Genomic DNA, 27,798 nt, shown 5'->3' with positions numbered 1-27,798 from the left:
AAGTCATTTAGTTTTCATTTTATTCAAATTTAAAAAACGTCCCAACTTTTCCAGAATTCGGGTTGTACTAACAGCCTTAGACCTGTTATGATTATTGATTACTGATCGTGGTTATTTAATCTAATTATTTAAGATAATGGCAATAATTGGTTTTAATAAGACTGTATTATTATATTATATTATATTATAATATATTATATTATATTATATTATATTATATTATATTATATTATATTACATTATATTTAGAGCTGTCAATCGATTAAAAAATAATTAATCAAATTTTTTTCTGTAATTAATCGTGATTAAAAACATTGGAGTTTTTAATATTTTTATGTTGTAATAATTTCACAGTTAATCTCCAAAATAATGTAGAAACAACTTAAAGACAGTTTTTTTTATGAATGAAGGTCAGTATCACTGATACTAATACTGCTACTGATGTCTCTATTTAAACATTATTATAGACATTTAACATTACAGTATAACTGAAAGCAATCAATCAATTTCAACATTTATTAGGCTTTAAAAAATAATTATTAATTTAAGTGAACTTAAAACAATCTTCACATAAACCCATTATAATAATAAATGTCATATTTACCTGTCTAACAGGTAGGAAATATACAGAAATTGAATGAAGTTATCAAACACTTTACAGTCTTCACTGCATAAATAAATTAAATATAGATTAATCCTTATTAAAGCTACAATTTTCTCTGTTACCTTTGTTCTTTGATTAACATTAATGACAGACATTACAGCGACTGGTTTATTAGGCTGCTGTCACTTTAAGAGCTGCCGCTGCCGAACATGACGCGGATCTGACGTGCGTCTCATTTTCTCACAACTCTTTAAGTTCATTTAAGACGTTATTTCACTCATTTAAGACTACTCTTATGAGGGTACTCGACAAAACGGGCATTTTGGCAAAATTGGCATAATAAATCTGTTTTTTACATTTAACCAGAATTTTGAAAACCTACAAAAAATAAAAACAGTCACAGTGGACATAAATATAAACATATATATATATATATATATATACTGTCCATTAGGTAGTGATCATATATTTTTTTTGTAATATTTTATATAGGAGCTGGCAGGTGGAAAAGAGGACCTTGGTGAAACACTCAGACGCTCAGTGATGGCAAAGAGAATGAAAAAGAAGAAGAAGGTCAGGACTTCAGAAACTTCAGAAATACTGTATAATTACCAATATGTAGAATAATATTTATTTATTTATTTATTTTATGATACAATAATGACTACTGCAACAATAAAAATGATATTAGTCATGGATATTTCATTACTATTTATTTATTTATTTGTTTTAGAAAATGGCTATTAAATGTTAAGTAATAATGCAATCAGTTTTAAACATTCATTTATTGCTGCTTTTTGACACAGTAAGGACTACAGCAACAATAAAAACATGATATTACTTATGATAATGCAAAGTATTACTTATGATAATGCAGTAATAATGCAAAGAATACATTAAATAATTATGTAATAGTGTTGGGTGCTGTTCTTCAGAGACCAGATAAAGAACCCTTACCCAGATAAAGTTCAAAAGTGTGAATATTGGTACAAAATATCAGCCCTTAGAGGTTGTGAAAGAATCACCTAAGACCTCATGCGCTTGTATTTGTTTTGTCTGTAATGTCTGCATGTGGTCTCCATGTTGTAGCTGCTTAAGGAGATGGCGGTAGAGTCTCCTCCAGATGAGGAGGTGACAGCAGTGCAGGAAGTGAGAGAGGAGCAGGACACACAGCGGGGAGGAAGCCCTCCAGTGCGCTCTCCGAGAGGTGAGGCAATAGACCTCATTACAGAGCATAGGTTTATATACCGTGTGACGACTATAAATTCATAATGTGAAGCTGTTCAGTTTGGTTCTGTGCACACTATTCTCTCATCCTCTCAATCTCTCTAGATCTTCCTCCTCGTCCTGTGATGAGGCCAGGATCCAGCCAATCAGAGACCACCATGAGACAGCGTGTGACTGAGAAGCTGAGAGCAGCGAAGGTAAGGTCGTCGAGGACCAGTGAGAGGAAAACAGAACATGTATTTCAGAATACTAACTCACGATTGTGTTGTCTCTTCAGTCTAAAGCTGCTAGTCTTCTAGAGCAGGAGAGCATCACTGAGCCTGCCAGCCGCCTGCACAGTCTACGGGACAGAGACACCCTCACTAGATTCGACAGAGACGTAAGCACCCCTTTGAAACAGGAAAATCACAGTGGTGATGAATTGCAAAGAAAATTGTCAACATATAAATGTTTGAAAACTTAATTTGTCCTGGTATGGTCATTCTTTGTCTCATTTAGTTTCCCTCTCACCAAATATTGTAATATGTACTTCTGTTTAAATTTTGGGATCATTAAGATATTTTCTTTTAAAGAAATTAATTATTTTATTCAGCAAAGACCATTAAATTGATCAGAAGTGACAGTAATGAAATTCTTTTAAACTTTCTATTTATCGAAAATCCTGAAAAACAAAACGTATCACTGTTTCCACAAAAATCTGAAGAAACACAACTGTTTTCAACATTGATAATAATCATAAATGTTTCTTGAGCATCAAATCAGCATATTAGAATGATTTCTGAAGGATCATGTGACACTGAAGACTGGAGTAATGATGCTGGAAATTCAGCTTTGATCACAGGAATAAATTACATTTTAACATATATTCACATAGAAAACAGCTGTTTTAAATTATAATAATATTTAGAATTTTTACTGTATTTCTGATCAGATAAATGCAGCCTTGGTGAGCAGAAGAGACTTCTTTCAAAAACATAAAAAAATCTTACTGTCCCCAAACTTTTGTACAGTAGTAAGTACAGATGACTTTATATACACTATATTGCCAAAAGTATTGGGTCACCCCTCCAAATCATTGAATTCAGGTGTTCCAATCACTTCCATGGCCACAGGTGTATAAAATCAAGCACCTAGGCATGCAAACTGCTTCTAAAAACATTTGTGAAAGAATGGGTCGCTCTCAGGAGCTCAGTGAATTCAAGCGTGGTACCGTGATAGGTTGCCACCTGTGCAATAAGTCCATTTGTGAAATTTCCTCACTACTAAATATTCCACAGGCAACTGTTAGTGGTATCATAACAAAGTGGAAGCAATTGGGAACAACAGCAACTCAGCCACAAAGTGTTAGGCAAAGTAAAATCACAGAGCGGGGTCACCGCATGCTGAGGCGCACAGTGCGCAGAAGTCACCAACTTTCTGCAGAGTCAATAGCTACAGACCTCCAAACTTCATGTGGCCTTCAGATTAGCTCAAGAACAGTGTGTAAAGAGCTTCATGGAATGGGTTTCCATGGCCGAGCAGCTGCATCCAAGCCTTACATCACCAAGTGCAATGCAAAGCGTCGGATGCAGTGGTGTAAAGCACGCCGTCACTGGACTCTAGAGCAGTGGAGACGTGTTCTCTGGAGTGACGAATCACGCTTCTCTGTCTGGCAATCCGATGGACGAGTCTGGGTTTGGTGGTTGCCAGGAGAACGGTACTTGCCTGACTGCATTGTGCCAAGTGTAAAGTTTGGTGGAGGGGGGATTATGGTGTGGGCTTGTTTTTCAGGGGTTGGGCTTGGCCCCTTAGTTCCAGTGAAAGGAACTCTTAATGCTTTAGCATACCAAGACATTTTGTGCAATTTCATGCTCCCAACTTTGTGGGAATAGTTTGGGGATGGCCCCTTCATGTTCCAACATGACTGCGCACCAGTGCACAAAGCAAGGTCCATAAAAACATGGATGAGCGAGTTTGGTGTGGAGGAACTTGACTGGCCTGCACAGAGTCCTGACCTCAACCCGATAGAACATCTTTGGGATGAAGTAGAGCGGAGACTGTGAGCCAGGCCTTCTCGCCAACATCACTGCCTGACCTCACAAATTCGCTTCTAGAAGAATGGTCACAAATTCCCATAAGCACACTCTTAAACCTTGTGGAAAGCCTTCCCAGAAGAGTTGAGGCTGTTATAGCTGCAAAGGGTGGGCCAACTCCATATTAAACCCTACAGATTAAGAATGGGATGTCATGTGCACGTAAAGACAGGCATCCCAAAACTTTTGGCAATATAGTGTGTGTATATATATATAAAATCAACTGTCATGTTTGTATACCACTACATTCCTACAATGTGTATATATATATATATATATATATATATATATATTATTGTAGGACTGTAGCGTTACACAAACATGACAGTTCGGTATGTACTTCGGTTTTAAAGTCACCGTTCGGTACCGTTCGGTTGGGGGGGAATATATGTAACGTTTACACCCCTAATATTTTGTAATTAAGAGTAAAACACAGTTTAGAAGTTTGAGATGTAGTCTGATGTGCTCACATACTGTCACGGTGTCCTCCTCCAGACGGATCCAGATCTGCGGTCTGATGAAGACTCATCCTTCGCTGCCAGGCTGAAGTTTCGTGACGCAGCCAGACGTGCAGCCAAAGACAAAAGGGTAAGAAATGCCTGTTTCTCCTGCGTGGACGAAGAGCACCCTCAGGAGGAAACGAAAGTGATAGATACATATTATAAAAGAATAGATTCTGACTAGCCTACATTGTGCATAGTTGCATGTGTGTATAAATATAGATGATATTTCCCACATCAGGTGAAGTATAAATGAACAGAACTGACAGAATTGATTAAGAAGTAACCTAGAAATCCTCCAATCCTGACATAGATGTGTGTGTGTTTGGTTTCTGAGCAGACCGAGTCTGGTTTGCCGACCGCTGAAGAGGCGTACAACTTCTTCACCTTCAACTTCGATCCAGAACCTAAACAGCAACGCCAACGCAAGAAAAGACGTTCCAGTAGAAGAGAAGCAGAGGAGGACGGAGAGGGAGAATCAGGGGAAGAAGACGAAGAGGATGAAGAAGAAGAGGAGGAAGAGAGAGAGTGTGATGGAGAGGAAGAGTCTGAAGCCAGGGTGACTTGTGTTTGTGTTCTTTGGTTCAGATTAGAAAAACAACAAAGACGGTATATGTACTCTATGTAAAGATGGACACTAACAAACAACAATGTAATATCCACATGCAAATGACTGTATATCAGTGATCAAACCTTGATCATTCAATCAGCAGACATATTTTAGGGTCTGTGAACCAAAATATTAGGTTAAAATTGATATACATTGTACACATTTTTTTATATGACTTATCACCGTTTTTGACTTATCACCCACCATTTTAATCACCTTTTGCAGTTCATTGGGCAATGACTTATTATATAAATATATTTTAAGTTATCGATGCAGTCTTTAAATTAATATTAGCTCATAAAAATTGCATTTATTGTAATTTTAAAGAATTACCAAAAAAAAAAAAAAAGTTTAAGATGAAATATAGCTTGCTTCACTATTTGAAATTTCATATCAACTACCTTTAATGTGATTCAATCCCTGTTTAGGATGAAGATGCCCCACTGGTCAGAGATGAGGAGGAGGATTTGTTTATCATTGACCAATCAACACAGGACTTCCTGGAAGTGAAGAGGGCGGAGTATATGGACTACAGTAGGCGACTGCAGAGGGAGCGCGAGACGCTGTTTGTTCCCAGCATGAGGCCAGGTACAGAAACACAAACACTCTTTATCTTTACCCTCCTATAGCAGGTCAGGTGATGGGTATACCATGTGTCACACAGTTCCTGCCTCCAGTAAGCTGCCCGAGAACGTGCGTCCCCGTTACCTGGAGGAGGAGGGGCTGTATGTGGGGGAGAGGCCACCCGTCTGCCTGACAAATCAGAACATTTTGGAAAACCGAATACTCAAGCAGGTCGAGGTAATTCAAGAAACTGTTTGAACAAAATTTCACATACAAACATCTATGAAAATGATCCTGTAATAAACAAATGCTGTTATCTGTAATGTGAGTGTTTGTGATTTCTGCAGGGAAGGAAGTGGTTTGGAGATGACGGGCGTATCATGGCTCTGCCGGACCCAATCAAAGAGTCCTCCTCCAGACCGCCTCTCTTCCACCTGGAGGATGAGCTGGACCCAGCGCTACAGACTGTCTACAGAAAGGTGAGGGATCCAGTTAATGATAACAATGATTCAGTTGTATTTCCTGTGTTTTTGTGTTGTACCTTGGCGAGTTCAGGCCTGTCGTGGACAGCTAACTCCCGAAGATTTTCATATTCTGTGTGGTGGTGAGTTCACAGCTATAGTTATGTTATAGTTATGTTTCTACTCCAATTTGTTGTTGAAATATAAACCCTTCAGAGCATCTCCACCTCCTCTAAAACACATGAATGCTCACAGCCAGAGCAGAGTCTGCAAAGCGCCACAAGATACGGTGTTAAATGACCTAATGTCTCAAAGCACATAACATTACAATAATAATGAACGTAAACAACTTAGAGCCCTAGTTGTACCACCTGACTGCTGCAGATTTATTTCAGAGTTGATAGTGTTGACATAGAAACACATAAATCCGAGTCTGGGGACGTCATGGGTTGCCATCTCGTTATTACGGTTAGGACATGGCGTGAACGCAGCATTGTTTTGGTTCAGGAGGAACTGTAAAAGGCCGCTGCTGTTTGTTTATGTCACTCAGTGACTAACATCTGTCTACAATGCGCTGATGACGTGTGATGTCTGTGTGAGCAGGTGTGTGGAGGTATGGAAATACATGTGTTCACAAGCAGTAGGACATCGTACTGAATGCAATGATTGGACGAACATTTTTTGGTCCTGAGACTTCCACAGAAGATATATGTACATGTTTTAATATTTAGACCACTTCTATTATTGATTGCTATCAGCATGTGAAAAGACTTTCAGCCAGTATAACAAAAAGCATTTATAAAATATATTGCCTACCCTACCTTTAAATTGCACACCCCTTTTTTGACAGTGTAAATGTGGCCCTTTTACACAAGTTCCCAGGCTGCTGCAATGAGTGCTTTCATAGAGTAACTAGTTATAAGATTTTGCCAAAGTTTTGTGTAATTCAAAGCAAACATGACAGGCTCTAAATGCACTGGTTTTGATTGAGAGTTTTCTCTGGTCCCGAGGCGTCAGACCTCTGATGCTCATCTGGAGATGAAGAATTAGTTGCTTTCTTTCCCATGTAAAGTATTGAAATCAACACAAAGCCCTGTTCACTACCTTTTCATTTTCCTATTTTGACTTTAGAAGATCATTAATTCCAGGAAAATATCAGGGAAATTTAAGGTCTGGAAAACATCATTGAAATGAATAAAATCTCATGGCAACTTGTGAAAATTTCTATTGTGAATAATTTTTTTTTATTAGTTTAGCTTCTAAAATATGCAATGCGCTAGAAATTTCTCTTTGTGGTTGACTTTTAAAAATCATGCTAAAATGCAACCATTTGACGTTTACTAGCACTTTTTGGTGTCATATCCTCCATGCAGCCTGTTTCCAGGCAATATGAAGTGCCAATAATATTTGTGGAGATGAGAGGTGTGAGAGCGGAGATGGGATCCAGATGTGTGATTATGTCACAGATCCTGCTGTGAGACGGGGCAGTGAGGTCACATGTGCCTGTCACGCCTTACAGAACTCAAAATAGGAGATATGTAATAGATATTAGGATGCACACACGCACACACACACACACGCGCACACACACACACAATGGAGTGATAACACATCCCTTCAGCCATGTGTGTTTAATAAGAGCTGCTTGAGTATTATGATTGCTGCATGCAGATAGAAATTAATCAGAAGAAGAACACACCATGAGCACGTCTGAATATTATATGCACTCACAGACATGTGGAACTAATTGACATAAAGTGTTCTGCTAATGCAACCCATAACAACATAAAAGAGTGAAAATGAGAAACATCAAGTGTCTATCAGAAGTGCATGGCTGATAACCAATGAGAAAACTTCAGTGTACTGAGTGCTCATACACAGTACAGGCAGTAGAGGAGTGTTGACTGTGTTCATCAATCCTGTTATCTGAGAAAGAAAAACATTACAGGCACACTACAAAATAGGACCTGAAACTATTAAAAAAAAAAAAAAAAATTTTCTTTTTTCAGCAAGTGACAAACAAAAATGTTGACATGTCTACATAGAGTTTAAAACTCTGATTTATGTTATTATCAAATCGCTAAATGCTAAATTATATAAAGATTGAGAAAATGGAGCAGAATTTATTTTTATTTATTTATTTATTTATGTTTGCTTGTCTCCCCACCATGCTATAGAAAAGGATATTTAGATATTTACTTTTTTGGTGTCAGTTTTCAATTTTAAGTGCAATGACTACAAACCAACATTTGGTCCCAGACTAGTTAGCCTCTACTACGTACAGGTGAATTTAGGCAAAATCTGCAACCTTGTTGCTCATTCTAGATTTTTATTTTAATTTATTTACTTTTTATTTTCTACAGTTTTTTTTTTTTTTTTTTTTCTCTAGTTTGTTTTTGAAAACACCTTATTTTAGGGTTCAATTCTCACTATTAACTAGTTGCTTATTAGCATGCATATTACTAGAATATTGGTTGTATTAATACTTCTAAAGCACATATTAATGCCTTATTCTGCATGATCATATTCTACATCCCTTAATCCTACCTATTCAGTTTTTAGTAGTGTTAGTAATTTAGTTTAGTAATTTAGTTAGTTTAGTTTGTCATTTTTTTATTTTTTAAATATTTAATTTGATTTAGCTCTAATGTATTTTTATTTCCATTTTAGTTTTAATAATTTTAGTACTTAAACTTTAGTTTTTAAAGTTTAAGTTTTATTATATTTAAGTATTATTTATTATATTTTATTTCAACTTTATTTCGATTACCGAATTAAAAAAAAAAAAAAAAATGCCAATGCCAATGCTGTAACAGGCTTGTAAAAATGGCAAACTTCATTTAAAGTAAATAGTCAAGTCATGATGTTAATGTTTATAATATCTTAATACATTTGAATATCTTGCCTATTAGTTGCTTTACATGAATATATTGTATGTATGCAAATAAAGTTGGATATACTTATATATCCAACTTTATATATAGAGCTGTGCGATAATATAGGTTACATTTTGCTACAATATAAACAATCACAAAGTTAAGATTTGCTATATAGTATATATTGCTTTGCATGAGTAGACTGTATGTATGCAGTAAATTGGGATATACTACTACTATACTTGTAGTAGTTGTAGGTTGGAGCAATTCATTTTGTGGTGATATTGATGATTATGATACCTGTAAGCAGGAAAATTAACACTCGGCAAGTGCCAAATGCAAGTAAAAAAATCGGTGTTGGCGAGTGCATGAAACGGTGACAATCGCCAGTTGACTGTTAACATTTTTAAGAATTCTAACAACTCAGTGTTGTGAGAACATGAATGACACTCGGGACAGTTGACGGGCCAGTGCTGCATCGTCACGAAAGTTTAAGCCTTGCCAATTTAAATATTCAAGTGCAAGAAGACCCAAAAGGGAGCTCATTTTGTTATTCACGTGCTGTGTGGAAAGTTTTGTGTGCGCAAACATCCGAAGTGTGCGCCCAGACAGCCCCGTCAGACAGCGCACAAGTACTAAACTGAGCTCTCTTTCACGTCTTCTTGCACTTGAGCAGACAAATTCACACAAAATTATGTCAAAAAATAGTGAGTATTCTAGTAAACATAGTTGGTTATGTCTTAAGTGAACAAACAGTTGAGAAAGTAAACACGTGAACAGTATCAGTATATTATATCCGTGCATTAGCTCTTAAAGTAACAGCAGCCTAATGTTCCTGCTGCTGTCATTCTGTTTTTAATGTTAATCAAACAACAAGCGACAAAGAAAAAATCACTCACTGCTCTTGACTGAATAACTTTTATAACTTTAATAAGGATTAATTAATAAGGATGTTTAATTTAAACAGTGAAGACGTAGGACAGCAACATCATGCTGAGCTAGAGCTGGATCTATAATAACAGCAGTATCAGTATCCCGAGGGTAGGAAGGAATGTGAATAGACTAATATTAGCATAGATGAAATTCAGTTGTTTTAAAACAGAGTTAACAAACATGATATCCTAAAATAACAAAACATCTACTTTTAAGAAGATTTGTAGAAATGCATAATGCATAATGAATGATATGTCTTCTTTCTGAATTAATGACAGATGGTGTTTCCACTGTTGTCTGCTCTGTCTCAGGCTCTGAAGTCCAAGCATGTGAACCTCTACATATCTGGAATGGGCGATCCCCAAGCAGACTACCAGCTGGATGTAGATGTATCGGGCCTCATCTTCTCCCATCATCCTCTCTTCAGCCGTGAACATGTGCTGGCAGCCCGTCTCGCCCAGCTGTACGATCAGCACCTGACCAGACAGCACAAGAACCTCACGCGACTCCTGACCGATAAGGTAACCCAGAAGAGTGGCGTCGAAACCAAGCTTCCTGTTCTCAACATACAGGTCTCGAAACTCATTCTGAAAGTGTATTTTTGTGTAGTTGAATGGCTTGAGGAACACGATTCATAATATGCTGGAGCTACACAGAGGAGAGGCTCTGAGTCAGGTGACCCAGCAGAGGGTAGCAGAATACAAACAGGAAGTGAGGTAAGAAACTTTGAATCACCTCTACCTTCAGTATAGTCATTCTATCACACTTAAATCTGTCTTGGGTCTGTATTGTCAGACACACTCGTCAGTTGCGTGATGTGGAGCAGGAGAAGGACAGAGCTCTCCTCAAAAGCATCATCAGAGTGTGGAAGGAGCTCAAAGCTCTCAGAGACTTCCAAAGATTCACCAATACACCCTTCAAACTCTTTCTCAGGAGGTACGGCTTCTGTCACTTGTGTTTCCACTCTGTGTTTGTGCTCTGTTTAATGGGACATGTGACTTTACCTCTGCAGGGAGAAGGTGGAGAGAGAGCAGGACGAGCAGGAGTATGAGAATGACATTATGGCGGAAGTGTCGGAGCTGCAGGTGGAGACGGAGGAAGATTATCAGAAGAAGATGAGTGAATGCAGAAGACGACACGAGGAATGGAAATCCTGGAAGAGAAAACAGGTACTACTACATGCAGTTGTTTGCATTCTTATTGGTAGTTGCCATGTAACTCGTTAACTTTCATTTAAAATCAATGATTGTTGATTTGCAAATCAAAATTTGTTCCTGCAAATCATGGTCAGTGTTAATAGCCTCTTATGTTATGTCTTAAAAACTACTGTTTATGTATTCATAATCCTGTTTAAAAACAGACTGACAGGAGATGTTCACAACATGCATCTGATTCTCTCAGAAAGCCTTAAAGAAAAAGCAGAAAAAGAAAAGACAGCAGGAAGAAGAAGAGGAGGAGGATGTGGAAAGTGAGGAGGAGCTGGGCGAGGAGCCAGAGAAGCCAGATCCTCCAGAGAAACCAGACGTGAGCACCCTGGAAGAGCATGTGCGGGAGAAGGCTGCCAGGATCCGCAGGAAACCTGGAGAACCGCTTCTGATTCCAGAACTCACCGTCTCTGGACCTGTCACCCCCAATGAGCAGTGTCCACGGTGAATGTACACACACACTGACACACTGACACATTTACCTCAGACTTTCAGGTAGTGACTCTCTTTACAAAGTTACATAAATGAGGGCTGGTTCACACAGAACGCGTTTTTCCATTTCACTGCGCTACTTTTCCATTGTCTTTCAATGTAAACACGGGCTAGATGGACGTGTTTGACCGTTGCGCTCGTGTCTCGCATCTCGTGCAGCGTCTCGTGCATGACACGGCATTCTAAAAATGTGGCGCTCAAGTTAAATTCAACTTTTAAAAAACACGTCCTTTTTTCGCTTTACCGACCTGTTTTGTGTTAATGTCCCCTAACGGTGTTTACCAAGGTAAACAACACTATTCAGGGCTCGACATTAAGACATGTCATGTGCTTGTCCTTCGGATAAGTAAATCGGTCATGCACTTGTCAGAGTAAAAAAGTTACTTGTCTGGGAGGAAAAATAGGATTTTTGGTGGTGTAAACAATTAATTCTGAAACAATATTTTCATCAGTGTTACTTAAATATGTTTTACATTTTTTCCCACAGGGTGTCATTTACCTTTTTAAAGGCCATTTTTTTTAACCTTTTTAAATCTATGCGTCATCTTTCATGCTGATCAACAAAGACACTATAGGGCTGTTACCAATCAAATTAAATAATTTACACTGCAAAATTACAACTGCAATAAATAATGTTATGAGGTTAATGTTTTAAATACATTTTTGAATATGCAAATAAGAAATGTTGGGGGAAAATGCAATGATTCTTTTAAACATGAAACTGAACTGTTTACCCTTGCAACCTTAAAACCAATCAGAATGTCTTAGCAAGTCCCTGGCAACCACCCACAACACCCTTGCAACCTTAAAACCACTCAGAACACCTTAGCAACTCCATGGAAACCACCCACAACACCCTTGCAACCTTAAAACCACCCAGAACACCTTAGCAACTCACTGGCAACAACCCACAACACCCTTGCAACCTTAAAACCACCCAGAACACCTTAGCAACTCCCTGGAAACCACCCCCACAACACCCTTGCAACCTTAAAACCACCCAGAACATCCTAGCAACTTCCTGGCAACAACCCACAACACCCTTGCAACCTTAAACCCCCCAGAACACCTTAGTAAATCCCTGGCAACTACCCACAACACCCTTGCAACCTTAAAACCACTCAGAACACCTTAGCAACTCCCTGGTAACCACCCACAACACCCTTGCAACCTTAAAACCACTTAGAACACCTTAGCAACTCCCTGGAAACCACACACAACACCCTTGCCACCTTAAAACCACCCAGAACACCTTAGCAACTCCTTGGCAACTACCCACAACACCCTTGCAACCTTAAAACCACTCAGAACACCTTAGCAACTCCCTGGAAACCACCCACAACACCATCCACCGTAGCACTGTTTCAGTCATTTTTGCCTGGGTTTCTCCAGACTCAGAGTTTCTCCAGAAAACGTAATGTAAACTAGTTTTTGTTTGTGCCTTGTCTAGTGCCGAGTTTGCTCGTAGAGAGGATGTGGCCAAACGTGCCCTCTTCATCAAGGTCCTGTACAACGATAAAGAAGTTTCCAGAACAGACAGCCGAGCCCTCAACATGGATTTCAGAGTCCACTTTGGTCAGATCTTCAACCTGAAGATAGTGAACTGGCCAGAAAGCATCAAACTGCAGGTACGGTTGGGTTGTGTGTAGGGCTAAATGTTAGCTGACTAGAAGAGGCTTAGTCGACCAAGACTTTATTGGTTGGATAGCGGCGGGTCCTTGTGGAAATTACAGTATGTTGGGCAGGAAATTCAAACATCCGCCTATCATCCATCGACCTCAAATATGGCTTATCATTTGAAACATGTAAGTAGGAGCAACTTTTCATGGCTGCTCGTTAACCTAGATAAATGTGCACTATTATATATCCAAGTGTTTGTACGGCTAAAGTATAGCACGCTTTACTTGCAAGAAATGGAGGCGCTGGTGCGATCACTTGCGTTTTTTCAACTTAAAATACTTTTTGTCATACAGATCAGATTAATACATCATTCAAAACTGTAAAGTTTCTACTTTTATTTATGTAAACTCACAATAACAACAAAACATTGTGCTTTTGTAAAATAAAGAAAACAAACAGGATGCACTTTCTGCTGTCTCGGTCTATGTGAACAGCAGGTCATCACATAAATGAAGCGAAACTCAGCATATAGGCTACTTGCCTCACAGACATGAGAAGTATATCTATAGAAAGCTTGAAATGTCTACCTTTAAACTAACCAATTTTAATCAAAAACAAATGCTCTCTGATTATGTAATCCATATGAAGGGTGCATTTTTCTCTGTAGGCGCGTTACTGCGGAGATGACGATTCAGCATCGTCAACTTCATCTTTGCAGCCGACACTGACTCAGAAAACACTCGTTTATTAATAAACAATTAAAATGTTATTTTATAATAATAAACGTATATAAACTTGCTATTTTTTCCAACACATTCAGAATCATTACTTTTTCCAGTGCTTTGCGGCAAGCTTTATGTATGCGCCTGAGCGCGAGGCATATATTCCGCCCCCAGTATATTTAATTAAATTAATATAAATGTGCGATTAGTCGACTGGCTTAAATAACCAACTATTAGTCGACTAGAAAAATCTTTTGTCTGGGGCAGTCCTAGCTGTGTGTATACAGATATATGCCAATGCAATTGTGCGTATATGTTTGAGATGTTCTGGATGTTGTCTTGCAGGTGTTTGAGAGCGTGGGCTCATCTTCCACCCAGTTGGCTGAGGTGTGTGTGCCGCTTCCAGAGTCTTCTGTCCTGACCGGCAGTGCAACATCTGAGGAGATGGAGTTCAGCAGCAACCAGAGGGTCACCTTCAACCACGAGGGTGTCGGCAGTGGTAAACATCTTTTAAACCTACCTAAACATATTCCTGTGCGTCACCGAATCAAGGGCGTCTTAGATTGTAGGAGGTGAAATGAGGTTGTGTTATATCTGGTTTGTGGTAGGTGTTGCATTCTCTTTTGAGGCTGACGGCACCAACACACAGACTCTGCTGACGTCAGGGAAGCTCTCCTGCTGCGTGTCATGGGCCGTAGGGGAAGATGACGTCCCCCTCGCTCCCCCGTCCACTCAGCCTGGAGGGGGCCTGTACAGGTCAGAGAGCCAAACAGAGATCCAGCCCTCCATTAGTGGGCTGTTTTCAGAGTTGAGCTTAAGATGGACTGCTTTCTCTCTCTTCAGTGGTCTAGGGCAGATGGACGCTATAGCCTGTATCGGGGCCTCTGGTCTGAATGACATGAAGAAATTGGGGAAGTGGGCAGCTGAGTCTCGCCTCGACCCCAACGACCCCAACAACGCCTCCATCATGCAGCTACTCTCGGTACATTTCCCAGAATTCTCTCCAACTCTTGAATGCACCTTTAATCACTGTGAGTCACAAGACTGTGCCTATTAGCCATTCTAATTTGAATAAGACCAGAACAAGGTATGCTTCCATTGATGGTGAAATATGCAGTTTAGTCATTATTGAAAAATATTTGACTCCTCTCTACAGTAGAGAATACCAATAGGAATCTATTATTCAAGAGTGCTGTGTTTTGTCTCGGTGTCTCTGTAGGTGGTGAGTGGTGGAGATGTGGCTGTTCCTGAATACTTTCGTCTGGATCAGCTTCAGGAGGAGTTTAATTTCCTGACTGATGAGGAGCTGCAGCGTTCACGTCGCTTCCGTCTCCTGAGGCTGCGGAGTCAGGAGGTGGCGGAGTTCCGGCACTTTAAATGTGTCCCCTCCATGGAGCGGGAGATATCCGAAAAAGTATTCCAGGTGAGATCACTTAACCTCTGTGAAAACAGCGTTATGCTGAACTGTCTGTGGAGTGTTGGGTGTCCTAAGATTGTTCAGGCCAAGGGCTTCAAAGAGAAAAAGATATATGACAAAGGCAAGAAGACTGTCCAGGTAGGAGTCGAAAGTTGCACTGAAACATTGAAAAGATAACATAAAAAAATAGTCAATTCATATAGTTTATTGTAGCACCACCTAGTGTCGAGTAGATGTCTGTGCAGGTCTGTGAATGAAATCGACAGTGAATATAGGTTTCCGGCAGCTGCAACAGTCTTATCTTTTTAGGAAGTATGTACCTGTAATTAGTTCATATGTTTATTGAACATATGTAAGAACAAGCAGGTGGATTTGTGTCAATTTTGTTTCAGGATTATGAGAAGAGACTAAAGGAGGGTGAGATCATCGATACAAAAGAGCACATTGATTCACATCGAGCCCTCGTGGCCAAATATCTGCAAAGAGTGAGTGATGAATGAAACTGAGCTGTGGAGTTATTTTGCTTTCTTTTTTTTTTTGGACTACCATTAAAAAGTTTGGGGTCGAGAAGATTTTTGCAAATGTTTTTGAAAGAAGTCTCTTAAGCGCACCTTGGCTTCATTTTTTGATCAAAAATACAGTAAAACAGTAATATTGTGTAATATTATTACAATTTAAAATAGCTGTTTTCTATGTGAATATATAGTAGTGTACTTTATTCATGTGATCAAAGCTGAATTTTCAGCATCATAACTCCAGTCTTCAGTGTCACCTCCTTCAGAAATCATTCTATTATGTTATTATTTTATATATTATTTTATGAAATTCAAAAGAACAATTTTTATTTAAAATAGAAATCTTACTGACCCTAAATATCTTTTTTTCTGTTTGTCTTTGTTTTAATTATGTAAGGATAGTGGGCAGTAATGTGAGTTATCAATTGGTCAGCAAAGGGCCCTTAAAATCAAATTCTTTGTTTGTCTCTCTGTCTCAGGTTCGGGAGTCAGTCATTAATCGTTCCCTTATAGCGAAGCATCATTTCATCCTGTCCGATGTGGTTTCGGAGGACGAGGTTCCCAGCATCGGGTAAACGGCTCTATTGTTGATCTAATTCACTTCTGCAGACTTTAAATAGAGGCGTACTGAGGCAGACTCCACCCACTCCTAGACGTCATATTCAGATATGGTCTGGTACTCATACTCACCCACTAACAAATGCTGACACTATCTTTGAAGCTAAATCCAGTTCATGTGCTGCTGTTCATCAAATAACTTTAGTATTTGATGATGATTATATAGAAGATTAACATGTTTTAAGGCAGTTTATGGTATGTTCCTGCCGTGAGCAGTGTAGTTTGAGCACAGACTGCTGAGTGTGAGGCTTTATCTAATCTTATACCTGTATAAAGTGACCTTTATTTGACAGTTCTCGTCTTTTATTTCTCTTTTTTTCTCTTGTATGTTTGTATATTCAGTGGTCCAGGTGCTGGGTATGTCCTGAGGATTTTTTTGTTCTTTTCTCAGTCTTCCGTATTCCTTTATTTTCCTTGTGTTCCTCCCCTCAGATCTGTGTTCATGAGATGCCATTTTCTGTAGAATTAGTCAGTGTAAAGTATGTTAGAGGAGTCCAGTCACACACTCAGAGTGTTTGTGTGTTTGATCTGCTGTACGGTGAGTACTGATAGTGTGTTTAGAGCAACAGCACTGATGTATTTATTTAATCACCCTCATGTTCTTCCAAACCCATATGACATTCTTTCTTTGTGGAGCACTAAAGGAGCGGTTTAGCTGAATGTTCATGCTGCTCTTTTCCATATAATGAAATCATACATCGACTAACATTATGTGATTAAAGCTCTGTGTGAGGAACGGGCTGAAAAAAAAAAAAATCTTCTTCTCCATTTTAGCTTTCACAGCCATAATGATATTCAGAACAACAGCATGATTGCTTTTATGCAGCAGTTCAATAAACAAACAAACAAAAAAAACTTGAATTTTAGACACAATATTGTCAGTTACCTTGGCTCTGCCAGCAAATATAATTCCATGCAGAATCAACACAGTAGTGGTGATTAATTCCTGAATGAATAGTGTTTGAATGAATCAATTGAGTGAATGATTCAATGACTCACTCTTAAAGATTTAATATGTATTAATAAAAATGTCTTAATGATGTCACCTGCAGAAAGAGTCACTAATTAGATTTGCACAAACATGCATAAACACATGAATTTATTCTTAAACTCATTGTAATGTTAATGAATATTGAATGTCCTTGATGAGTGCTCACGTGCCCCATGGTAGTAATTTACATAAAACATGCCTAGATTATCTCCATATAAGGACTTTCCACAATCTTTCTTTTATAGCTTATTGTTACTCTCATAAACCACATTTACATTTTTTGTAAATTTAGAAAAAAAAGTGATACAAACAATGAGTGCAGTTGGACTTCCTTATCAGCACTCTTGAAATGCTGCTCAACCAATCAAATTCAAGGACCGATCAGTTGTATAACATTAAAGAGGTCATGAAATGAAATGCTATGTTGTATGTTCAACATCAGCATCTGTTAGTAGATGTGCATTTGTGTGTGTTCAGGGTAGAATTAGAGACTTTAAACAAATAAACTGGATGTAAGTCCTGTGTCTCAGTGTCTATTGTTCAAGCTGAATGTCAACTCAAATCCCTCACTAATACTGCAGTGTGTTATGGGATATCTCCACACTGACTCTCAGCGGATGCTCTTTCAGAGTGTTGGGCTGGAACCTGTTCAAACTGGCCGAGCCCAAGCGGCCCCTGAAGCCTCGCAGGAAGGAGAGGAAGAAGGTGAGCGCTCAGAACCTCTCCGATGGAGATATCAAACTCCTGGTCAACATCATCAGAGGATACGACATCCCTGTCCGCAGACCTTACGTCAGGTACTGTACACACCCAGGAAAGCTGACCAATAAGAAGACAGTAAATGACTACTTTCTCTCATGTATTGTTTGTTATATTTTCAGCAAACCCCCTGTTTCGGCTAAGTCTGGGCGATCATTCGCAGAGCCATTTGCAGCTGCTGTGCCATCCCAAACACCCCAACAGGGCAGTGAGTGGCCATTCGGACAGGTAACAGCATGACAGCATCACTGCTCCTTACCTGTACCTTTAGTGATGATTATATTTAAAGGTGCAGTAAGTGATTCCTGAGAGAAACTGTTTATATTTAAAAAACAACACCCAAACAGACACACCCCTCCCTATATTGCTCCGCACCCAGAATAACAACGCTATGCAACACAGGCAACCACTAACAGCTGGTGCATCAGACAGCTCGCACAAGTATGGATGAACCAGCTGTGATTCAACAACAACAGCATATCTTCTGGTTCTAAAACCAATGGTACTCACATATCGAGCAAAAATAAAGGAAACTTGGCATCCATTTTCGGGCCTTCCTGCTCTCTACGTCTCTCCAGTGCTGGAAAGCTTTTCCAATATTAATGCGGGTCATAAAGCTTTTGCCTGATCGTATCCCTTCTTCTTCCAAATTTTTCCCTCTGACCTGTTTCCTTTTTGGTAATATCGCAGCCATCGCTCTCTTTCTATAGTCTTTTTACAAATGTCCAGCTTGCTCACTCTCTCTCCTCCCCCATCACGAGTGGACATACCTCCTACTGCTGATTGGCTACAAGAGTGTCAGTGGATCGGTCAGATCCACTTTGTTTTTCTCCTATTACACAGCCAGGACTATGTACAAACACCATATTCTTTTCAGACACACAGAACAGATATCTAGAAAATATTCACAATTTTTTTTTTGTTTAGGGGTTGGTTTATATCTCCAACCTGATTTAATTTGAGAGCTACTTTGAAAAAATGAAAGTGCCTAGCTACTCATGTTATACAATACTTAAATCTCATAAATAATGTATCATAACTCTCAAATTAACAACAATCCAAACTGTTAAACACCTGAAAGAGTTTATGTATACAAATCATGTAGGGCTGTAACTAACGATTTTTTTTTCCTACCGATTATTTTTTCCCTCCTGGTTAATCAAATAATCTTAACGATTCAATTATTCCACCTCTGTTTAAAAAATGTCCATACTTTGTAATAACGGCTGATTTTCAGCATGTCCGGGAGCCACCATCATTGGGGAACGTAAACAGCGCGACAAATTGACACATAATCAGTAATCAGCATAATCGATTACGTCAACGCATCGTTCCAACCCTAATGTCCCTGTCTTTACTCATCCTGATGCAAACTTTCCTAGCTAATTCTGCCTTCTAGCCTATGAGCGTGATGATGTGCTTGATCAAAACTTGGACGTCCTGATAGGGTTTTTTTTTTCTATTGTTGGTTGTTATTCAGTTACATTGTAACTATATCTGCATGTTCATAAATAAAAATAAATAGCCTCATGGCCAATGTCAAATACATACTTAATTTGCATTGGAGAGGGTGAGACACCTGTCTATATAAGGTCACTCTGATTGGTTGAAAAGTACGTCTTAGCGAGCTACCTCCAAACAGGTCATAAGCTACTGGTAGCACGCGAGCAACGTGTTGGAGACACCTGGTTTACATTTTCAACAGCGTCTCTCAGAAATCGCCTACTGCACCTTTTAACTTTAACTGTGTGTATTTGTGTGTGTGTGTGTGTGTGTGTGCTTTAGCCTCTGATCAGGCCATTTGTGGAGGTGTCTTTCCAGCGTTCAGTGCTTCAGACGTCTACCGCCGAGGGTCCAAACCCCTGCTGGAACGAGGAGATTGTTCTGCCATTCAGGTCAGACTAGAAGCTACAGCATAAGGATTTGAAAACCAGTGTAACATCACATCAACATGTCATGGTTTTTGACCACTGAAAATGTGTACAATTTACCAATTTACTTATGGAGCCGCATTAAGATCTCCATATCTCTTGGACTGAACCATTGAAGGCCTTTAAAATGAAGATACCAAAAGGAAAGTTTGAAGAGTTTACAGGCATACAAACTTGAGGCAAAAAACACCGTGCTTTTTGCCATTTTTGAACTGTCAGTGTTGGCATATAATGAAACAAAGTTTGCTAAAGTCAACGGATTTTACTAATAGACCTACCAATCTCTGTGTAAAAATAAAATAAATTTTTACACCCCTGTAATTTGATTCTAAATTTTGACCCCCCTCTACAAAATAGTGGATTACTCATTAAATATACATCTGTGACATTTAATATATATATATATTTTTTTTAATCATTATTTATGTTAGTCTTTCTACAGAAAAAATATTAACAAAATCAAAAATTTGAGCCAGGGAAGTTTCTGAAATTTGGATGATTTGACAGAAAGTTTAGCATTAGTTGCTAAACTAATGACGCACTACTCTAATCAGCATAAAATTCCATATCACATAGAACAAAATAGGGGTAAAATAGACATTTTTTATATATATGTATTCTCCAGTATTGAATAAAACACGAGTATTTTTTAAAAAAAAGAAATGTACATCAATAGTATTTATTATTTCTTGACAGATGTATTTGTATTGATATTTTTTGGTATTGAATGAAGCATACATATTTTACAAATAAATTTACATTAATGTTTATTTTTTTTAACAAAATGTCATTTTTATTGATATTCTGCAGTATTGAATGAGGCATAAAGATTTTTTTTTTTTTTTTTTTAAGTAAATTTACATTAATAATATATTAACACTTTAGTATGGGGAACAATTCTCACTTTTAACTAGTTGCTTATTAGCTGCATATTGGCCGTTTATTAGTACTTATAAAGTACATATTAATGCCTTATTCTGCATGACCATATTCTACATCCCTTAATCCTACCCAATACCTAAATTTAACAACTACCTTTCTAACTATTAATAAGCATTAAATTAAGAGTTTATTGAGGCAAAAGTCGTAGTTAATAGTGAATATGTATTCCCCATACTAAAGTGTTACCAATAATATTTATTTATTTTAACAAAATATATTTTTTATAATTTTTTTATTGATATTCTCCAGTATTTAATGAAGCATACATTACATTAATAAAATGTATTATTTCTCTTGAAAATTTTCAGTTTCTTCTAACTCTTTTCATTGAGTAATAAAACAATTTGGCCAAAAATGAGGTGTCTTAGAAGGGCCGCATAATGTCACTGCCTAACAGCCTTTATATTGGGAGTGCACCTAAAAATGCTGGTTTGGTATGCAGTTTACTAGGTTTTTATATGAAATAAGTTCAAGATCATATCAAACATAGTCAGAAGTGTTATTTCCTCAGTTTTCACATGATGTGAATCAGCTGTTTTCCCTTGATTTCAGTGCTCCAAACGGAGACTACAGCTCCATCAGTCTGCAGTCGGTCAGAGACGAGGTCTTCATCAACATCTTCGATGAGCTTCTCTATGATGTGGTGGAGGTGATAAACATTCAGATTGCCATTCCCAGACTCATTTTAATCTACATGATGTGGTAGTGACATCGGTCTTAACTCCTTCAGGACGAGCGGGAGAGAGGAAACACTATTCACACCCGTATAGAGCGGCACTGGCTCGGCTCCATCAAGATCCCCTTCAGCACCATCTACCTGCAGTCCCGGGCAAGATACCATACACTAACACTTCATACACACACTGTGTCTCTATCATCTCATTTATCATTTAAAGTAGAAACTGTCATGTTTAAGGAATGAGGTACAAGAGTTCTTGTGTGAATGGAATCATCCTAAATGGTTGATCCTGCTTGCTTCTGATAGCTTGATTGATCATATCTCTGTTTGTGTGTGTTCACACTTGACAGGTTTGGTTCGATCAAAACAAACTCTGGTGAGATTGCTCTGTTAGTACAGTTCATTTGAATAAAGGCCTGTTCACTATAAAGATTACTATAATTATGACTTTATGAGCAGTTTTGTCACCTGCCACTTTAAATGCTTGAGCTCTTTAAAGCAGGATGGATTCTGATTGGCTGTCAATGTTTTTACTCTTTATCAGCTGGAAAAAAAATCGTTCTGAAAGTGATTCTAATGATTTTTCTGTGCTATTATTGTTATAGCTGTGTTGTAGACTCTTTAATATTGAGAACGGTTTTTAGAACTATATCTTTATTGTTATAGTTACTGTGAACTCTGCCACCCAAACCAAAAAAGTGGACCGAGACCCATTTCCAAATATGGTGCGGTTCTACTGAAATATGAATGCAACACAGACCAAAGACATGTAAACAAACCAAAAACAGGATGTGACATCACAAGATGCAACCCTAAAAAGGACAGAATGCTCAAGCACACCTTGTTCTTCTGGTCGAAGTTGCGATGTTCCCTTTACAGTTCGGTTCAGGCGTCAGAACCGCGTCTCTTGACAGCAGATCTTTATTTGTGTATAACGGAGGAATCTCTGCTGCTGTTTTGACTCTTTTACACATTTATAAGCTCTTCATGAGTTCTCAGCTGGTAAAGATACCATCATATGTAGGCTACGCACAAAATAAAACCTCACCAAAATAACCAAGAGAACTGAACTACAAGTGTGAACACACCCTTAAATTTGACTGGCTGTTTTATTTCAGTAAAGCTGAAAATGTATCGAAATCTTGACATGGCATGTTTAGATTGATGGGACGTTTAAGGTGTCCACTCCTCCAGTGCTGCTGGGATACAGTAAGGAGCGCAGCTTGGGCAGTGAAGGTGGATATGACACCACCCGCAGCCTGAGCGAAGGAACCTTCCTCAGCCTCTTCATCACCATCGAACCGCAGCTGGTGCCTGGAGACACCATCAGAGAGAAGGTACAGGAGCCAGAGCTGTGCCATGTGATCATACAAATGAGCTTATGTATTTTAACTCTTGTCTTCTTAAGCAAAACAGCTTTTAGGTGTAAAGTGAGATTTTTATGATTTTTTCAGTATTGTTTTTTTTTTTTCTCTCTCTCTCTCTTTCTTGTCTTTGGACTGCTTTTAATAGATGAAGGAAGTAAAGGTAACAGATTTGGAGTCTGATATCCCAGATATCCTAGTTTTATTAAGGAATATACTGTGATCTGTACAAGTACAGCATCTGTGACCGTCGTAGAGCTTTACTTGTATTACTTGTAGTTTAACCCAGAACAAAAGTTTGGGGTCAGTAAGATTTTTTTTTTTTCTCAAGTATTGTTTTATTCAGTAGGGATGCCATAAATTGACAGTAAAGAGATTTATAATGTTACAAAAGATTTCTATTTCAAATAAATGTTGTTCTTTTGAACTTTCTATTCATCAAAGAATCCTGAAAAATAAAATGTATCACAGTTTCTACAAAAATATGACTGTTTTCAACACTGATAATAATCATAAATGTTTCTTGAGCAGCAGATCAACATATTAGAATGATTTCTGAAGAATCATGTGACACTGAAGACTGGAGTAATGATGCTGAAAATTTAGCTTTAATCACATGAATAAATTACACTTATATTTATTTACTGTATATTCACATAGAAAACCGCTGTTTCACATTGTAATAATATTTCACAGTATTACTGTTTTACTGTATTTTTGATTGATGAGCATCAGAGATTTCTTTCAAAAACATTCAAAAAATCTTACTGACCCCAAACAGTAATGTACTGTATCTAAGATTAGCAACATTATGCTCAAATTCATTAATAAGAAACTAAAAAATAGCTCCCAGCTGAGTGTAGATGACCTCTGACCTCTCTCTCCTCTCAGTTTGACACTCAGGAAGTCGAGCGTTTGCTGATAGCGAGTGAAGTGTTTGAAAAGGAGGCGAGCCGGCGTTTCCCCGACCGGCCCTGTCTCACCACCGTCATTGACATCAACGGCAAAACCGTCTTCGTCACGCGCTTCATCCGGCCTCTGAATCCCCCGCAGGAGCTGCTGGATGCGTTCCCTAGCAGTCCTCAGGAGACCGCGGTCCGTCTGCACACACACTCGTCCTGTCTGTGTCACTACTTCTCTGTGGTCATTCTGCTCATCCTCACGTTCTCTCTCCTCAGGAGTTAGTCGCACGATATGTGGCGCTCATCCCGTCTCTCCCAGACAGCGTGTCATTTGCAGGAGTCTGTGACTTATGGAGCACGTGTGACGTGAGGCGCTTCTCTCATCATATGCTTGTGTTCTTTCAGTTTGTGTCATATATATACATGTTCGCTGTTTGATTTGTGCTGTTTTTAGCAATTCCTAACGTTGCTAGCTGGAGATGAGGAGGAGCATGCTGTGCTGCTCTGTAACTACTTCCTCTCAATGGGGAAAAGGGCGTGGTTGATCATAGGCACTGCCATTCCTGAGGTGAGTCACAGGCCACTCGGCTAATTTACTGTTGTTTAGCTAATTTACGCAGGTGAAATCCTGTCATTTCAATAGGAATCCAACAGTCAGGAATCTACAGTGAGGATGAATGATTTCCACAGGATTTAAATCAGGTTCCAATTGATCACGTGAATTCGCCACACTGACCATCAGGAAGCTGCTTGCTTTGAACACACTTGTGTGTGAGCTGTGCTTCATACATCAATACACTATTGACAACAGATATGGACCTTTTTCCCCTGCAAAATTTCGCAGGTCAGTGTGGCACATTGGCATGACCCACTTGAACCTGAAATCTGCGTGTGAACATCTTTCATCCTCCCGTGACGTTTCACAGAAAATATTCTAATGTGACCGCATCTTTCTTATCTCTGTGTTAGTGAGACTATGACAACATAGTACGTCAGTGGAGATGGACATGTGTTGTTGTTTTATGGGTTTGTGTCGTTGTTTCAGGGCCCTACAGCATACGTCTTGACGTATGAGCAGAACCTCTATCTGATCTGGAATCCCAGCACTGGGCAGCACTACAGACAGTATGACATATTCTGCCCCTTACAGACCATCGGCTGCCTAATCAACGCTGACAATGTTAGTAAAACCACATAAAACTCAGAACTGACTTCATATATGGACATTGTTCTGTGCAAAAACACATTTTAAAATCAATTTAAAATACACTACTGGTCAAATGTTTGGAATAATTAAGATTTTGTATTGTTTTTAAAAGAAGTTTCTTATACTCACTAAAGCTGCATTTATTTGAACAAAAAATACAGTAAAAACAATAATATTGTGAAATATTATTACAGTGTAAAACAGCTGTTTTCTATGTGAATATATAGTGAAATGTAATTTATTCCTGTGATCAAAGCTGTATTTTCAGCATCATTACTCCAGTCTTCAGTGTCACATGATCCTTCAGAAATCATTCTAATATGATGATTTGATGCTCAAGAAACATTTATGATTATTATCAATGTTGAAATCAGAATCTTTTCTTTCTTTAATGCAATTTCTGTCAAAGCTGCATTGAAGTTGATTACAGTGTGTTTTGGCTTTTATTTTATATGAAATGGTGAAATAGTGTATGATTATTCAATTCACATTTATTAGTATATGTGTTTCCGTGTGTCTCAGGTGTGGTTTAATATCCAGCCGTACGCTGCACCCGTGAGAATGAGTTTTGATGTCTCTAAGCCAAAGCTCTGGAAGCCGTTCTTCTCGCGAGCGTTCCCTGATCCCGGCCTGTCTTGTGTGCAGGTGAGGACGGATCCACCAATCACAGGCCTCCGTTTAACAGGGTCAAATTGTGTTGTGAGAACTGATTGTGAGTAATGTTTTTCAGCCAGAGGCACTAGTGTACAGACGCACGGACAGAGCCGCTGCCGTGGAGTTACAAGACAGGTTAGTGGTAAAAGTCTTGTTTATCAGACACGCACCAGTTTATTTTAAGTTTTTATTTTTACCTTTTTTCTCTGAAATGTGTCACTTTGGTTGTCAGTGGCATTGCATAGATTGTTATTTTTACATTAAATGCGCAGAGGTTCTGCTATGATTTGTCTTTTATTTTTTACATCAGATAAATCAGCTGTTTTAACAGGGGTGTGTGAACTTTTTATATCCACCTCTGTGCTCCTGTGATGTAGGATAGAGAAGGTTTTGAGGGAGAAGATCATGGATTGGCGTCCGCGTCACCCCACGCGCTGGAACCGCTACTGCATCTCTACGCTACGACAGTTCTTGCCAAAATTAGAGCTGAGCAGAGGACGAGAGGTGGCCGAGGAACATCGCCTCGAGCTGCAGAGCCTTCTGGGAGAATATAGGGTGAGTGTTCTGCTAGAAATTACACTTTACACATGTTCCCTGATTTTGTGTTTTGAAGTGTACTTTCTGTTCTTATCGTTCCCAGTGTTCACATCTTCTGTTTAGTTCATGGTGTACTTTGTTTCTATAGTTGCCCTTGTTTGTTGCCATAGTGATTGATTACACTCGCCTGTTCCTGAAGCCTCTCGTTATCCAGAGTCTTTATACCCTAGTTATGTTTTGTTTGTTTAAATAAATGTTTATGCTTCAATTGGATCCTGCTCCCCGTCTCTCTGAAACACCCCGCATTACAAATAGCCTGACATACTGCCCAAATGTCAGCTAATTTAGCTAACACTGTTCTTAGATCAGTATAAGGGCCAGATGTGATGAGATGATGTTTAATCATACATGTTAATTGTTCTGTTTCAGATATCTGGGTTTCCCCTTCACCTTCCTTTCTCAGAGATTCGGCCAATCATTGAAGCCGTTCACAGCACAGGGGTTCATAAGGTCGAAGCGGCAAACGTAGAGTTTGCCCTGGCGGTCCACGTGCACCCGTACCCCGGTAACGTGCTCTCCGTTTGGGTCTACATTGCCTCCCTGGTCAGTGCACACTAGATCTCAGCAGAGTAATCATCAAAAGACCTCCAGATGTGCTGCGTATGAAATGAATGTCATATTTTAAATACATTTTTGATTTTGTAGAGCTCCTGCTGGTGTGTTTTAACACTACATCTACTAATATTAGCTCTCTTTTTTTCTTAAAGAAACTTAGTCTGTAATGTTATTTATGTGTGATTTTAAAACTTATATACATTTTTATTCTGTATATTTTTCATGCTTGTACTGAATTGATATGTATGAAATATTTTTAAGCTATTTTTATTACACAAGATTGCTAACTTTGTACTGAGGCACAATTAAGTGTTGAAATTGTGCAATATTAGTGCTACAGAATAAAACCGTGCAGATGTTTTTAACTGTCCTCTGCTTTGCATGTGACATTGTAATTCTTCAGAGACTTCAGCGCTGCAAAGATGTTATCACTGTGTGACTGATGGATTTGTCTGCTTCAGACAGAAACGGATCTATCAGATCTGTCAGCTGTTATCAGCTGTTTGGTTCGGACTTGTTGGGTCTTGCTGGTGTTTTTGGTTGTTCGTATCAGTATGTTGATTTCAGACAGGTGTCCCCTCACTGTCATGAAGGATAATCAAACGTTGTGAACATCCTGATGACAGTTATACAGTGAGAGGCTTCACTGGACACTTCATAGAAACTGTGCCTCCTCTTTTTCCAAGGATCAAAATATTTTTTGAATATTACCTTTCATGTAGCGTGTAATATAGCTGTTTGTGAATGTCCACAAAGTTTTAAAGATCAAAGTCCACAACAA

At 38.7% G+C, this 27,798-nt stretch overlaps 1 protein-coding gene across 4 annotated transcripts in view; it reads left to right on the top strand.

Moving 5' to 3' along the window:
- cc2d2a (coiled-coil and C2 domain containing 2A) overlaps nt 1-27,387 on the top strand; it is a 31,151-nt gene extending 3,764 nt beyond the window's left edge. For all 4 annotated transcript variants that reach the window (XM_051880619.1, XM_051880618.1, XM_051880620.1 and 1 more), the window contains 35 exons: nt 1,097-1,177; nt 1,694-1,811; nt 1,937-2,028; nt 2,109-2,210; nt 4,399-4,491; nt 4,744-4,962; nt 5,442-5,601; nt 5,678-5,814; nt 5,925-6,056; nt 10,159-10,368; nt 10,457-10,563; nt 10,643-10,783; nt 10,860-11,016; nt 11,249-11,496; nt 12,995-13,172; nt 14,232-14,385; nt 14,495-14,642; nt 14,730-14,868; nt 15,106-15,309; nt 15,696-15,788; nt 16,298-16,389; nt 18,057-18,224; nt 18,309-18,414; nt 19,972-20,081; nt 21,612-21,708; nt 21,790-21,888; nt 22,899-23,075; nt 23,994-24,197; nt 24,281-24,370; nt 24,459-24,572; nt 25,050-25,184; nt 25,734-25,856; nt 25,942-26,000; nt 26,243-26,420; nt 26,832-27,387. In XM_051880619.1, the coding sequence (XP_051736579.1) occupies nt 1,097-1,177; nt 1,694-1,811; nt 1,937-2,028; nt 2,109-2,210; nt 4,399-4,491; nt 4,744-4,962; nt 5,442-5,601; nt 5,678-5,814; nt 5,925-6,056; nt 10,159-10,368; nt 10,457-10,563; nt 10,643-10,783; nt 10,860-11,016; nt 11,249-11,496; nt 12,995-13,172; nt 14,232-14,385; nt 14,495-14,642; nt 14,730-14,868; nt 15,106-15,309; nt 15,696-15,788; nt 16,298-16,389; nt 18,057-18,224; nt 18,309-18,414; nt 19,972-20,081; nt 21,612-21,708; nt 21,790-21,888; nt 22,899-23,075; nt 23,994-24,197; nt 24,281-24,370; nt 24,459-24,572; nt 25,050-25,184; nt 25,734-25,856; nt 25,942-26,000; nt 26,243-26,420; nt 26,832-27,020 (4,854 nt within the window). In that variant the 3' untranslated portion in view covers nt 27,021-27,387. The remainder of the gene's footprint in view (nt 1-1,096; nt 1,178-1,693; nt 1,812-1,936; nt 2,029-2,108; nt 2,211-4,398; nt 4,492-4,743; nt 4,963-5,441; nt 5,602-5,677; nt 5,815-5,924; nt 6,057-10,158; nt 10,369-10,456; nt 10,564-10,642; nt 10,784-10,859; nt 11,017-11,248; nt 11,497-12,994; nt 13,173-14,231; nt 14,386-14,494; nt 14,643-14,729; nt 14,869-15,105; nt 15,310-15,695; nt 15,789-16,297; nt 16,390-18,056; nt 18,225-18,308; nt 18,415-19,971; nt 20,082-21,611; nt 21,709-21,789; nt 21,889-22,898; nt 23,076-23,993; nt 24,198-24,280; nt 24,371-24,458; nt 24,573-25,049; nt 25,185-25,733; nt 25,857-25,941; nt 26,001-26,242; nt 26,421-26,831) is intronic.
- Nucleotides 27,388-27,798: the final 411 nt, after the last annotated feature.

Source organism: Ctenopharyngodon idella, chromosome 22, assembly GCF_019924925.1.
Source record: "Ctenopharyngodon idella isolate HZGC_01 chromosome 22, HZGC01, whole genome shotgun sequence".
Lineage (NCBI taxonomy): Eukaryota > Metazoa > Chordata > Actinopteri > Cypriniformes > Xenocyprididae > Ctenopharyngodon > Ctenopharyngodon idella.
Note: the sequence above shows the minus strand (reverse complement) of the source record. Positions and strands in the feature narration are given on the sequence as shown.